Raw genomic sequence first — 13,192 nt, 5'->3', positions numbered from 1 at the left:
GATCTTTTGGAATAGAACATTAATCATGCACAAACGCGTCTTTTGAGAACATTTCGCCTTCTGAGCTGAAAGCCCAAGCCCCGCCCACTGCCATGCATAAACTGGCACCGCTTCATGAAAATAAAACCTACATTATTCCGGTCCGTGGTGCAAAAAAGGTTGGGGGCCCCTGATCCGGGCCCCTGATCTAGATCATAGGTGTCAAACTCTGGCCCGCCAGACGTTTTAATCTGGTATGATATAAATATATATATACAGTGATCCCTGATGTATATATATAATATATATATATATATATATATATATATACACAGTGATCCCTCGCTATAACGTGGTTCACTTTTCACGCTCTCGCTGCTTCACGGATTTGCATCATGCATTGTGTTCTGCATTCTGATTGGCTAAACAGTCTCTCCGCGTCTTCTCTACCTGTGTCAAAAACGTTATGGATTCATATGTATATAATATAATATATATATTATACATATATATATTATATTACATTATATATATATTATATTATACAATTATACAAATTGAAGTTTGCGAGGCCGGTGAGAGCTTCAATGTTTTATGGAGTATTTCATTGTATAATAACTGTAAAAAAATAAAGGTTTCTACTTCACGGATTTCGCCTATCGCGGGTTCGTTTTGGAACGTGACCCCCGCGATAATTGAGGGCTCACTGTAAATATATATATATATATATATATATATATATATATATATATATATATATATATATATTTTTTTTTTTTTATCGATTCATAGAACCGTAGTTACATCCGTAACCGTTTTTATCGCTAAAACTATGCGTCCCACAATGCCACCCCACAATACCACCCCTCCCCCACGGGGCTCTGCTGCACTGCTGTGAGAGCTGCCCCTCCCCCACGGGGCTCTGCTGCACTGCTGTGAGGGAGAAGTGCACTTTAAGCACTTTTGAGCAGAAGTTTAGTGGTGTCAGTTCAGGTGAACAGAGAACTACAGACGTGGAAATGTTAGTTAGAACATTTAAAAGTTTTTTTTAGATCTTGAGAAGTTTATTTTGTTATAAAATCACATGTTTATCTCTGTAGAACTGTAGATCATCTCTGAAGTTGTGATGCTCATAAACTGAAGCTCATGTTGGTGAAATGACACTTTTTTTTCTAAATACATTTCAGTTTATAAGAACAAACGTTTTGTCATTTTTTTTTATCGATCCAGTAAATGCTTCAAAACAGCGTCGGCTTTATAAAGATATTTATGTCTTATATTTTTAATAGTTGTATGTTTTACGTTATGTTCGGCCCGCGACCCAAATGAGTTTGACCCTGAATTAGATGTTTGTTGTTGTGTCTCATAAAGACTTTGGTCAGACTTTGGTTCATGTGAAAACAACTTTCCAAAACGCAGCCATTATTTGAAGCTTTATTTATGACAAAACACAACAAAATAAAAGTAAGGACATGATTTGCAGCATCAGACGAGACATTTTAACGATCGAACAGAAAGTTTTCAGACATTTGTATTTTTGAAAGACAAAAACATGAGGTTGAGTTTGTTTCTGTTCTTGACCTTCACTTTCACATCTACAATGTGATGTTTCTGAGCTGAATATGACCTCAATATGACCTATGACCACCTGGAGGCCTGAGGGCCACATTTGGCCCCCGGGCCATAGTTTGGACAACCTCAGTCTGAAGCAAATAAAACAATGACTGAAGTTTATCTTAAAGTGAAGATCTCAATCAAACGTGATTAAAATCCATGTGGAGTTCAAATCTTACATTTCAAAAGAAAGAAAGAGCGTCTTTATGAATAATATGTCACGTTTTGCCTGTTGTGTTTGAGCACGACAACATATTTACATTTACATGTCTTTACTTAGCGTTAGCGTTAATGTTAGCATTACGTGGATTACATTCAAAAGCAAGTGTCTGTGAGCTCCTGCAGGTGGCGCTCAAACCCAGTGGAGCCCGGTCTTCAGCTGCTGTTAAACCCTCAACATGGTGCGAGACGTTTCAGTCTGTGGCGTTGTTTTGTCTCTGGACCAGCCAGCGACTCCACATGTTTGATCATTTAGCAAACTTTTCCATTTCTGCGTCAGAGACGGAAAAACACAATAAAAACTGTTTATCGCCTGAAACAGTCTGTTTACAGTATTCACAGTATTTACAATATTTACAGTATTTACAGTATTTACAGTATTTACAGTAGGCAAGGCAAGTTTATTTGTAGAGCACATTTCATACACAAGGCAATTCAAAGTGCTTCACAGCAGGAAAAATGCATTCAAATCACAAAGAAATTACAGAAATACAATAAAATTAACTAAATTAAAAATTATCAATCCAACTGATTTTATAAACTAATAAAATCACAAACAAAAGAGAAAAATCCTTTCAGTCATATGCGCAGCTAAACAAAAGTGTTTTTAGCTTAGATTTGAACATTGTCAGAGTAGAAGCCTGTCTCACATCTTCAAGAAGAATGTTCCAGATTTTAGCTGCATAAAACTGAAACACAGATTCCCCATGTTTAGTCCTGACTCTGGCACCAGCAGGAGGCCGGTCCATGTTTAGTCCTGACTCTGGCACCAGCAGGAGGCCGGTCCATGTTTAGTCCTGACTCTGGCACCAGCAGGAGGCCGCTCCATGTTTAGTCCTGACTCTGGCACCAGCAGGAGGCCGGTCCATGTTTAGTCCTGACTCTGGCACCAGCAGGAGGCCGGTCCATGTTTAGTCCTGACTCTGGCACCAGCAGGAGGCCGGTCCATGTTTAGTCCTGACTCTGGCACCAGCAGGAGGCCAGTATTCACAGATAATGCAGACAAATGTACCGTCTGATCCTGACATTGTATTTAGGGAAGATTTAGTGTGAAATAGGATGAAGTATTCTGTTTGTACCTTTGTGGAGAACGCCGGGCTGTGACGTCCTCTGGACCTTCTCCTTCAGCAGGTTGTTTTTATAATCTGAAATCATTCAAGTGATTATGCATCATCCAACTATATTAGAACACATTAAACATCTGCACATTAAACATCTGTACATTAAACATCTGCACATTAAACATATGTACATTAAACATCTGCACATTAAACATATGTACATTAAACATCTGCACATTAAACATATGTACATTAAACATCTGCACATTAAACATCTATACATTAAACATCTGTACATTAAACATCTGCACATTAAACATCTGTACATTAAACATCTGCACATTAAACATATGTACATTAAACATCTGCACATTAAACATATGTACATTAAACATCTGCACATTAAACATATGTACATTAAACATCTGCACATTAAACATCTATACATTAAACATCTGTACATTAAACATCTGCACATTAAACATCTGTACATTAAACATCTTCACATTAAACAACTGTACATTAAACATCTTCACATTAAACATCTGTACATTAAACATCTTCACATTAAACAACTGTACATTAAACATCTTCACATTAAACATCTGTACATTAAACATGTTTCTATTCTGTGCTTTTCTTAAAATATTGCACTTTACAATGAACTAAATGTAAATAATGATCTTAAGGATGTGATAAGTTTAACACTGAACATCACAAAGGAAATAATGTGTCTCCTTTAAACTCACCGAACACTGGCTCTTCTCTGACGGACACTTCCATCCCAGACGCTTCCATCCCAGACGCTTCCATCTGCATCTCCTCTGAGCTGCTCTCGCTGCCACTCCAGCTGAACACACACACACATATATATACAAATATTTACATATATATACATACATAATCACATTATTTCCCTGATTAATCACGATTGATTGCATTTTTACGTGCAAAATTCAAAATGAATTAAAAAGAAGTGTAAAGTGCATCAGCATTTTTATTCAGTATCAATTAAATAAAATATGACACATTAAAGATGAACAGACTTCAGAGGAAACATTATATTCTAATGAAACATTAGACACGAAACACATTTCAGCAGAAGCAGAAAACACTACAGTACAAACTGTACTTTCTTACAACTCGACACTAAAGACACAACATGAGTTAAACAAACACTAAACCAGTTCAATACAAATAAATACATTGTGTGCATTTTAACTTAAACAATTCTACATGAACTAGTTCAGTTCATAATTCAAAATGTTGAACTAAGTTCACAGCTCCAAAAAATGAACTAGTTCAGTTCTTTTTTTCAATATTATGCAATAATTGTTCTAAATTATTTCCACAGCCCAAATAAAACCACAGGCTGCAAATATTTTATTAGTTTATTGCTGAAAATATGTGTCAGATTTCTTCTTCATCCAATTTTGAATCCTTCACCAGGATTTACATTCACATTTACAAAACATGAGGGCAATTTTTCTGGGCAAAGTTTGCACAGAAATGTTAGATTGTTCCCATCCTCCCCGACCGCATCATCAAACTCACGTAACTGCTCGTAGCAGGGCGACTCCTGCTGCTCTGTTACTGTCGCGTCCGTGCTGCTTTTTGTTTTGATGCACATGTGCAGTTTGGTGCGACACGCCAAATATCTGTCTGCGCTATCGCCTCTACAACTGGAGCGCTCACACTTTCCAGACACAGGCTCTTTTTTTGGGCAACTTAACGTTGTGTTTTTCGCCTGAAAGTCTCTAGAAATCTGACAACTTTTTGTCCGATTTTGTCCGTTCACAGACACCAGAATGAACACGTTCACATTATCGTTCTTCAGCAGTAAAACAGTACGTTCAGTTCAGTTCACCAAAATAATGAACGCGTTCATGAACTTTCGTTCAATGAACACGTTCAGGCTCAACACTGGCTTTAGAACTGGACCAGGGGAATCCCACCTGCGTTAATGCGTGTTCAAATAATTGATCGCGTTAAATAAGTGATGAGTTAACGCGATAACTTACACACACACACACACACGAGTAGTGACGGGACCCCAGCCAGCGTTTATCTGCTTCTTCCGCCAAACCCCGGTAATCCTCACTGTTCACGAGCTCCGAGGAGGCCAGGGCGGGGCGCACGGGAGGCCAGGGCGGGGCGCACGGGAGGCCAGGGCGGGACGCACGGGAGGCCAGGGCGGGACGCACGGGAGGCCAGGGCGGGGCGCAGGAACAGGTGGGTGAATAGAAAAGATGCATCACCGGGTCCCAGCAAGGCTAACATGTTCTCTATGAGTTCTGAAGGTTTACTGTCACCTAAACCAGACATGGACAGCAGGCGATCGGCTCGCTCCAGGTCAGACAGCTGTACAAACGTAGTAACTGCGTCTTCAGCGCCTCATACTTGTTGCCATGCGGCGGGGCACGGAGCAGTCCCATCAGCCTGCGAGTAGTGGCAGAATCCAACACCGAAACAACGTGAAAATACTTCGTCTCGTCGGCAGTGATGCCTCGTAACTGGAACTGCGCCTCAACATGATGGAACCAGGGCTCTGGGTTGTGTTGCCAAAACTCCGAGAGCTTAATAGTAGCCGCAAAAATAGCTGTCGCAGACGGGACAGCGGCCGCGGAAGAGCTCCCAACTGACGTAATTCCCACGTCAGGGTCACCAATGTAGAAGTTCAAATAATCAGACCGAAGGTACGTTTGTGTCTCTTCTTTATTTGCTTCCATCAAAAATCAACCACACCTGTGCAACAAGAATCCATTTAAATACCCTCACCCCTCTACTACTTCCTTCAACCTTTCACAATAAGACTCCTTTTGTGTGTGAGACATAATAATACATACATACATAATGCAGGTTCGCCATAATATATATATTATATTATTTAGTATTTTTTTTTATCATTTTAGATTATTTATTTACTTTTAAAAAACTGATTTGACTATTTTATTGTTTTTATTATGTTCTATCACCATATATATGTATATGGTGATATATATATATATATATATGTATATATATATTTAAGAGTCTTTATTTAAGACTGCAGGAAGACACCACCTAGAGGAAAGGACCAAACTGACACCTGAACACATATGTAAACTGTTGGACATCTGTCTGAACACCACCTACTTTCAATTCCGGGGACAATTTTACAGACAGATTCATGGCTGTGCCATGGGCTCGCCCGTCTCTCCCATAGTGGCCAACCTGTACATGGAGCACTTTGAGAAGAAGGCACTGGCCTCATTCTCAGGCATAGCCCCAAAACTGTGGCTCCGCTATGTCGATGATACTTTTGTAACAATTAAGAAACAAGAGCTGGAAACCTTCTCTGATCACATCAATGCAGTGGACCCACATATCAGGTTTACAAGAGAAGACGCTAAGGAGAATCGCTTGGCCTTTCTTGATTGTTCCACGATCAGAGGAGAGGACGGGAAACTCCAAATAGAAGTATATAGGAAACCTACACACACGGACCAGTATCTGCTCTTTGGTTCCAACCACCCACTACAGCACAAGCTGGGGGTGATCAGAACCTTACAACACAGAGCTCAAGGTGTGTCCACCAGCTCAGAGGGCAAGAAGAAAGAGGAAAAACATGTCCGAAATGCCCTCTCAGCCTGTGGTTACCCCGCTTGGGCTCTCAACAGAGTGAAGAGAACCAAGAAGCAGGACAAAAGGGAAACTGAACAGAGAAGGGTGTTTCTATCCCTTATGTGTCTGGCCTGTCGGAAAAACTGCAGAGAATTTTTAGACAACACGAAGTCCCTGTTTATTTTAAACCAGGAAACACTTTAAGACAAAAACTGGTTCACCCTAAGGACAAGTTGCCGACTCAAAAACAGAGCAATGTAGTTTATTCGATCCAATGCAGTGAAGAAAGCTGTAAAGAACGTTACATAGTGAGACTAAACAGCCTCTACACAAGAGACTTTATCAGCACAGAAGACACTGGAGTTCAGGACCTCAGAGTGCCGTGCATCTCCATCTTGAAGCCTCTAATCACTCGTTTGAAGACGGTGAGGTGAAGGTTTTAAGCAGGAGAAAAGATGGTTTGAAAGAGGAGTCAAGGAAGCTATCTTTGTTAAAAAAGAAAGACCTTCTTTAAACAGAAATGGAGGGCTAAGATTCAATCTTCCTGGTATCTATAATGGTATACTGAACCCCTGGAGAGGTAGAGGACCAGGACCAGGACATTTAGATGTCCCCAGGTCCTCAGGGTGAGCCAGGGTCTCACAAAGACAAAGGGGAGACTAAGAGTCCATTAAAGGGCTGAATAGGCTCTGTAGATACAAGAGGGTAAGTTTCTGTTGAAACAAACAACTCTTTCCACTTCAGGAAGGCTCCGCCCAATGGGCTGGACTTACCACAGAATAGTACAAATATCGGAGTTCTCGACCTAAATTCTTTTATTGACAATGACTTTTGGATGAAGTCGAAACGTCTAATTTTTCTAACTGAGTCCAGATGAAACAACTGAAGCTTTTTCTACTATACAAGATAATAAAGAAAAATACAATCCATAACGAGCTTCTTTTTCTGAAGCTCAAAAGTCCAAATGAGTTTATTTTTTCGCATATGAATAAGTTTAAATCTCACCGTGTGGAAGCGCATGGGCGTGGCTCGCGTGGGCGTGGCTCTGGAAGACAAACAAATGCACAGATCATGAAGAGACTTTTTTTTGTAGATCAACAATCATTCATTTCATCAGTTATGACAGCGAGACGTTTCAGCCCGAACCTGAAGGAGCTGAACAACTTACACGTATGGGCCTCATCTGGGCCTCATCTGTGTCTGGGCCTCGTCTGTTTCTGGGCCTCGTCTGTGTCTGGGCCTCGTCTGTGTCTGGGCCTCGTCTGTGTCTGGGCCTCGTCTGTGTCTGGGCCTCGTCTGTGTCTGGGCCTCGTCTTTGTCTGGGCCTCGTCTGTGTCTGGGCCTCGTCTTATAATGATATGTGAGGTCTGGTAGAACGTGGTCACGTCTGTGCGGCGGAGCCTCAAACTGTAGCTACAATTTAGGACATTTCCCAAATTTAAAATTTGCTGCCGTTTGCACAGATAAAGTCAGAATTGCTTCAAATTTTAATCAGTTGTTAAACCCTTTGCCCTAAACCTATTTTAAGTGAAATAAATGAATTTGGCCTGACAGCGCCCCCTACAGAGTAACATAACATTTTATATGGAGGGTAAAATGTTAATTTTTTTTATAATTTTACGAGATTTGGCACAAAATTCCATTTTGGCATCCCGATATAAAAGTCAATGAGACCCATGTCATATTTGTTACGGCTTTGCCGTAGCGATGACAGAAACCGCCCATGTTATTCCAATGGAGAAATCGCCAGAACATGTTCACACTTTATACTTTTATGAACTCCTCCCAGGGCGTTGGCCCTATTAACCTGAAATTTGGTGAGACTCATCTTCAGGACCATCAAAAGTTATCAACATTTTTATTCTAAGAGTCACGGTCTCTGTGCGGCAAAGCCGCACATTTTGCCAAGAATTCAAAATAAAATTGCTTTTTGAAGGTAAAACAAAGGGGCGAAGATGTGACAGCGTCACAGATTCAGCAGGAGGAGTAATAAAAGGACAATTGGGGCGCGTTAGCGCCCCCTCCTCTTGCGGCGTGGCGGCGGCGTGGCGAGGGCCGATCATTGCTGCTTGCGGCTATATTTCTATTTGTTTTTATTTCAGAATCATTTTACATTATATAAAAGAACATAGTAGAAAAAGCTTCAGTTGTAGTCATCTGGACTCAGTTTGAAAAAGTAGACGTTTCGACTCTCTCATCACTCGCCAAAGGACAAATTGCCGACTCAAAAACAGAGCAATGTAGTTTATTCGATCCAATGCAGTGAAGAAAGCTGTAAAGAACGGTACATAGGTGAGACGAAACAGCCTCTACACAAGAGGCTTTATCAGCACAGAAGAAATACAAGTTCAGGACCACAGAGTGCCGTGCATCTCCACCTTGAAGCCTCTAATCACTCGTTTGAAGACGGTGAGGTGAAGATTTTAAGCAGGAGAAAAGATGGTTTGAAAGAGGAGTCAAGGAAGCTATTTTTGTTAAAAAAGAAAGACCTTCTTTAAACAGAAATGGAGGGCTAAGGTTTAATCTTCCTGTTATTTATAATGGGTTACTGAACCCCTGGAAAGGTAAAGGACATTCAGATGCTAATCAGGTACTCAGGGTGGTTGAGCCAGGGTCTCACTAAGACAAAGAGGTTTCTAACAGCCCATTAAGATTCTGAATAGGCTCGGTAGATACAAGGGGGAGTTTCTGTTGAAACAAACAACTCTTTCTACTTCAGGAAGGCTCCTCCCAATGGGCGGGTCTTACCACAGAACAGTATTAATATCGGAGTTCTCGACCTAAATTCTGTTATTGACAATGACTCTTGGATGAGAGTCGAAACGTCTACTTTTTCAAACTGAGTCCAGATGACTACAACTGAAGCTTTTTCTACTATGGAACACGCCTGGACGAATGAGGGATTACACCGACATATTTCCAAGAATTTTGGGCCTAAAACCTTGGATTTAGTTCGGGAACTCGAATCTGTAGCCAGGAAACTAGCAGACAACAGGAATCACTTGAGGTTCAATCTTAGATGCAGACAGAACAACATGATCCCGAAGAGCCTGCAGATCAAATCACCGGTCAGAGGACACAGAGCAGAGAAGATTTGGAGAAGGAGCCTTATGCAGATGCTCAGTGAAAGGATCCAGGAAAACAACGTCAGAATTGATAAATTGAAAGACAGAACAGGAACTTTACAGGAGAAATTAACCAGCATACTCCCTGAAGAAGCTTTCAAAAGAGTGCTGGATTTTACACAGACAGCACAAGAAGCACAGCACAGGAAGAGCAAAGAACGCCAAATCAAGAAGTTCAACATTCTTTTGAACAAAAAGAATGCAGGTGAGGTCGAGCTAGACATTAGGACTGAGACAGACAAATTAGCGACCAGCAAAAACAATTGGATTAAGAACCTATCAGATCGTGTTCTGACACAGGCAGAAAAGGAGGTGCTTTCTAAAGGGCTCAACTTTTCTGTCACCTCTAAACACATCCCTACAGAGGACTACATCACAGCCACTGAAACGGCAATTAGAAACAACAAAATGACTGAATCGGAGGCTGCAGACCTGAGGTTACGTGTCACAGCGACCCTGAAGAGTGCCAAACCACCGCCTTCAAATATCACAGCTGAAGAGAGAAAAGCACTTTCAGCACTGGAAAAAGATCATAGCATCAACATCTTCCCAGCAGACAAGGGACGTTGCACTGTGATTCTCAACGCAGCTGATTACGAAGCCAAAGTCCACACCCTCCTCGAGGACACGACCACATACGAGCGCTTGAAAAGAGATCCGACCAGTGGCTACAAGAAGAAAGTGATAGACTGTTTACAAAGGCTGGAAAAAGAGGAAGCGATAGACCGGCCTCTGTATTACAGACTGTATCCTGGTGAAGCCATGCCTTGCATTTATGGCCTTCCAAAAATACACAAAAAGGAGGTTCCACTCAGACCCATAGTGTGCAGCACAGATTCCATCACTTACAATGTGGCCAAGCATTTAACAACTATATTGGCTCCGCTTGTGGGGAATTCGGAACATCATGTGGAAAACACGCACAACTTTGTGGATAAAGTGAAACAGCTCCAACTGGACCCAGATGACCTCATGGTTTCATATGATGTTGTGTCCCTGTTCACCTGCATCCCGACCTCTGATGCAGTAGCAGCAGTGAGGATCAGACTGCAGGAAGACACCACCTACAGGAAAGGACCAAACTGACACCTGAACACATATGTAAACTGTTGGACATCTGTCTGAACACCACTTACTTTCAATTCCGGGGACAATTTTACAGACAGATTCATGGCTGTGCCATGGGCTCGCCCGTCTCTCCCATAGTGGCCAACCTGTACATGGAGCACTTTGAGAAGAAGGCACTGTCCTCTTTCTCAGGCATAGCTCCAAAACTGTGGCTCCGCTATGTCGATGATACTTTTGTAACAATCAAGAAACAAGAGCTGGAAACCTTCTCTGATCACATCAATGCTGTGGACCCACATATCAGGTTTACAAGAGAAGACGCTAAGGAGAATCGCTTGGCCTTTCTTGATTGTTCCACGATCAGAGGACGGGAAACTCCAAATAGAAGTATATAGGAAACCTACACACACGGACCAGTATCTGCTCTTTGGTTCCAACCACCCACTACAGCACAAGCTGTGATCAGAACCTTACAACACAGAGCTCAAGGTGTGTCCACCAGCTCAGAGGGCAAGAAGAAAGAGGAAAAACATGTCCGCAATGCCCTCTCAGCCTGTGGTTACCCCGCTTGGGCTCTCAACAGAGTGAAGAGAACCAAGAAGCAGGACAAAAGGGAAACTGAACAGAGAAGGAAGGGTGTTTCTATCCCTTATGTGTCTGGCCTGTCGGAAAAACTGCAGAGAATTTTTAGACAACACGAAGTCCCTGTTTATTTTAAACCAGGCAACACTTTAAGACAAAAACTGGTTCACCCAAAGGACAAATTGCCGACTCAAAAACAGAGCAATGTAGTTTATTCGATCCAATGCAGTGAAGAAAGCTGTAAAGAACGTTACATAGTGAGACGAAACAGCCTCTACACAAGAGGCTTTATCAGCACAGAAGAAATACTAGTTCAGGACCTCAGAGTGCCGTGCATCTCCATCTTGAAGCCTCTAATCACTCGTTTGAAGACGGTGAGGTGAAGGTTTTAAGCAGGAGAAAAGATGGTTTGAAAGAGGAGTCAAGGAAGCTATTTTTGTTAAAAAAGAAAGACCTTCTTTAAACAGAAATGGAGGGCTAAGATTTAATCTTCCTGTTATTTATAATGGGTTACTGAACCCCTGGAAAGGTAGAGGACCAGGGACCAGGACATTTAGATGCTAATCAGGTACTCAGGGTGGTTGAGCCAGGGTCTCACAAAGACAAAGAGGATTCTAATAGCCCATTAAGATTCTGAATAGGCTCGGTAGATACAAGGGGGAGTTTCTGTTGAAACAAACAACTTTCTACTTCAGGAAGGCTCCTCCCAATGGGCGGGTCTTACCACAGAACAGTATTAATATCGGAGTTCTCGACCTAAATTCTGTTATTGACAATGACTCTTGGATGAGAGTCGAAACGTCTACTTTTTCAAACTGAGTCCAGATGAAACAACTGAAGCTTTTTCTACTATGGAACACGCCTGGACCAATGAGGGATTACACCCACATATATAAAAGAACAAAATAACAAAACAAAAAAAGAGCTATACGATACCTTTACTTAAAGCAGAACTCTGTAACTCTGGAGATAGAGCGCCCCCTGCTGCTCTGTGTGAAAATACAGTGTCAGAAAACAGACACAAAAGCGTTTGATTTTTGGTTTGTCATAAGAAAGTAGAATCAGACAAAAACACTTCACGAGGCCAAATGTAAAAAGAGCCAGTGTTTCTGAAGAGCGTTTTCTGCTCAGAGACAGCAGGGGGCGACGACGGGCACTTCAAACGCCCCGTAAACACATCACATCTACTTTAAGCTTTAAGAAATTCTTCCACCTCAGAAACTTCTCACTTCTATTTTTACATTTTTACATTGACAGAATTCAATAACAGGAGAAATACAGTGAATAACGTCACAGTCAATCTAGAGGTACCTGGGGGGAGGAGTCATAATTGAAACACCTCTGCTCCTCACCTTTCCTCTTCCGTCGGCGAGTGATGAGGAGGATGATGAGCACGATGAAGGCCAGCAGTAAACAGGAAGTCAGGACGTAGCCCACAGGAAGCAGGAAGTAGTGTCTCTGATCAGGAAGGATCACGTTTATGACACGAGGAGGTTCAGGGTCTGCGGACGCAGAGCGGAATAAACTGCAGATGTGACGGTGAAAGGGAGCGAGGTGGTGCAGTGGGTTAAGCGTCTGACTCTGGACCAGAGGGCGGCTGGTTCAATGTGAGTCTGATGTAGAGTTGTGTTGTGTTTAGTTTCATTCTCTTTGCTGACAATGTTACATGCATTAGCATTAGCATTAGCATTATGTTTAGCTTGCGCCCCCTTTAGACCTGGTTTAGTCCTGGTTTAGTCCTGGTTTAGTCCTAGTTTAGTCCTGGTTTAGTCCTGGTTTAGTCATGGTTTAGCCCTGGTTTGTCCTGGTTTAGTCATGGTTTAGCCCTGGTTTGTCCTGGTTTAGCCCTGTTGGTCTCTGTCTCTCTTTTTGCAGCTGTTGAACAGATGATGTGGAGCTGAGGCAGTGGAAAAGACTGGACCGAACACAAACAAAACCTGA

General features: G+C 41.9%; 1 protein-coding gene across 1 annotated transcript in view; it reads right to left on the bottom strand.

Annotated features, from left to right (window-relative positions):
- Positions 1-1,479: 1,479 nt before the first annotated feature.
- The window catches only part of LOC140375603 (matrix remodeling-associated protein 8-like), a 42,249-nt gene continuing 30,536 nt past the window's right edge, over positions 1,480-13,192 (bottom strand). The window contains exons 6-10 of the mRNA XM_072461882.1: positions 12,604-12,753; positions 7,482-7,521; positions 3,623-3,723; positions 2,892-2,957; positions 1,480-2,083 (exon numbers count right to left, since the gene is read on the bottom strand). Of these exons, the coding sequence (XP_072317983.1) occupies positions 2,061-2,083; positions 2,892-2,957; positions 3,623-3,723; positions 7,482-7,521; positions 12,604-12,753 (380 nt within the window). The 3' untranslated portion in view covers positions 1,480-2,060. The remainder of the gene's footprint in view (positions 2,084-2,891; positions 2,958-3,622; positions 3,724-7,481; positions 7,522-12,603; positions 12,754-13,192) is intronic.

Source organism: Eucyclogobius newberryi, unplaced genomic scaffold (assembly GCF_026437365.1).
Source record: "Eucyclogobius newberryi isolate DKJ021-1_F unplaced genomic scaffold, fEucNew1.0.hap1 SCAF_33, whole genome shotgun sequence".
Classification (NCBI taxonomy): Eukaryota; Metazoa; Chordata; class Actinopteri; order Gobiiformes; family Gobiidae; genus Eucyclogobius; species Eucyclogobius newberryi.
Note: the sequence above shows the minus strand (reverse complement) of the source record. Positions and strands in the feature narration are given on the sequence as shown.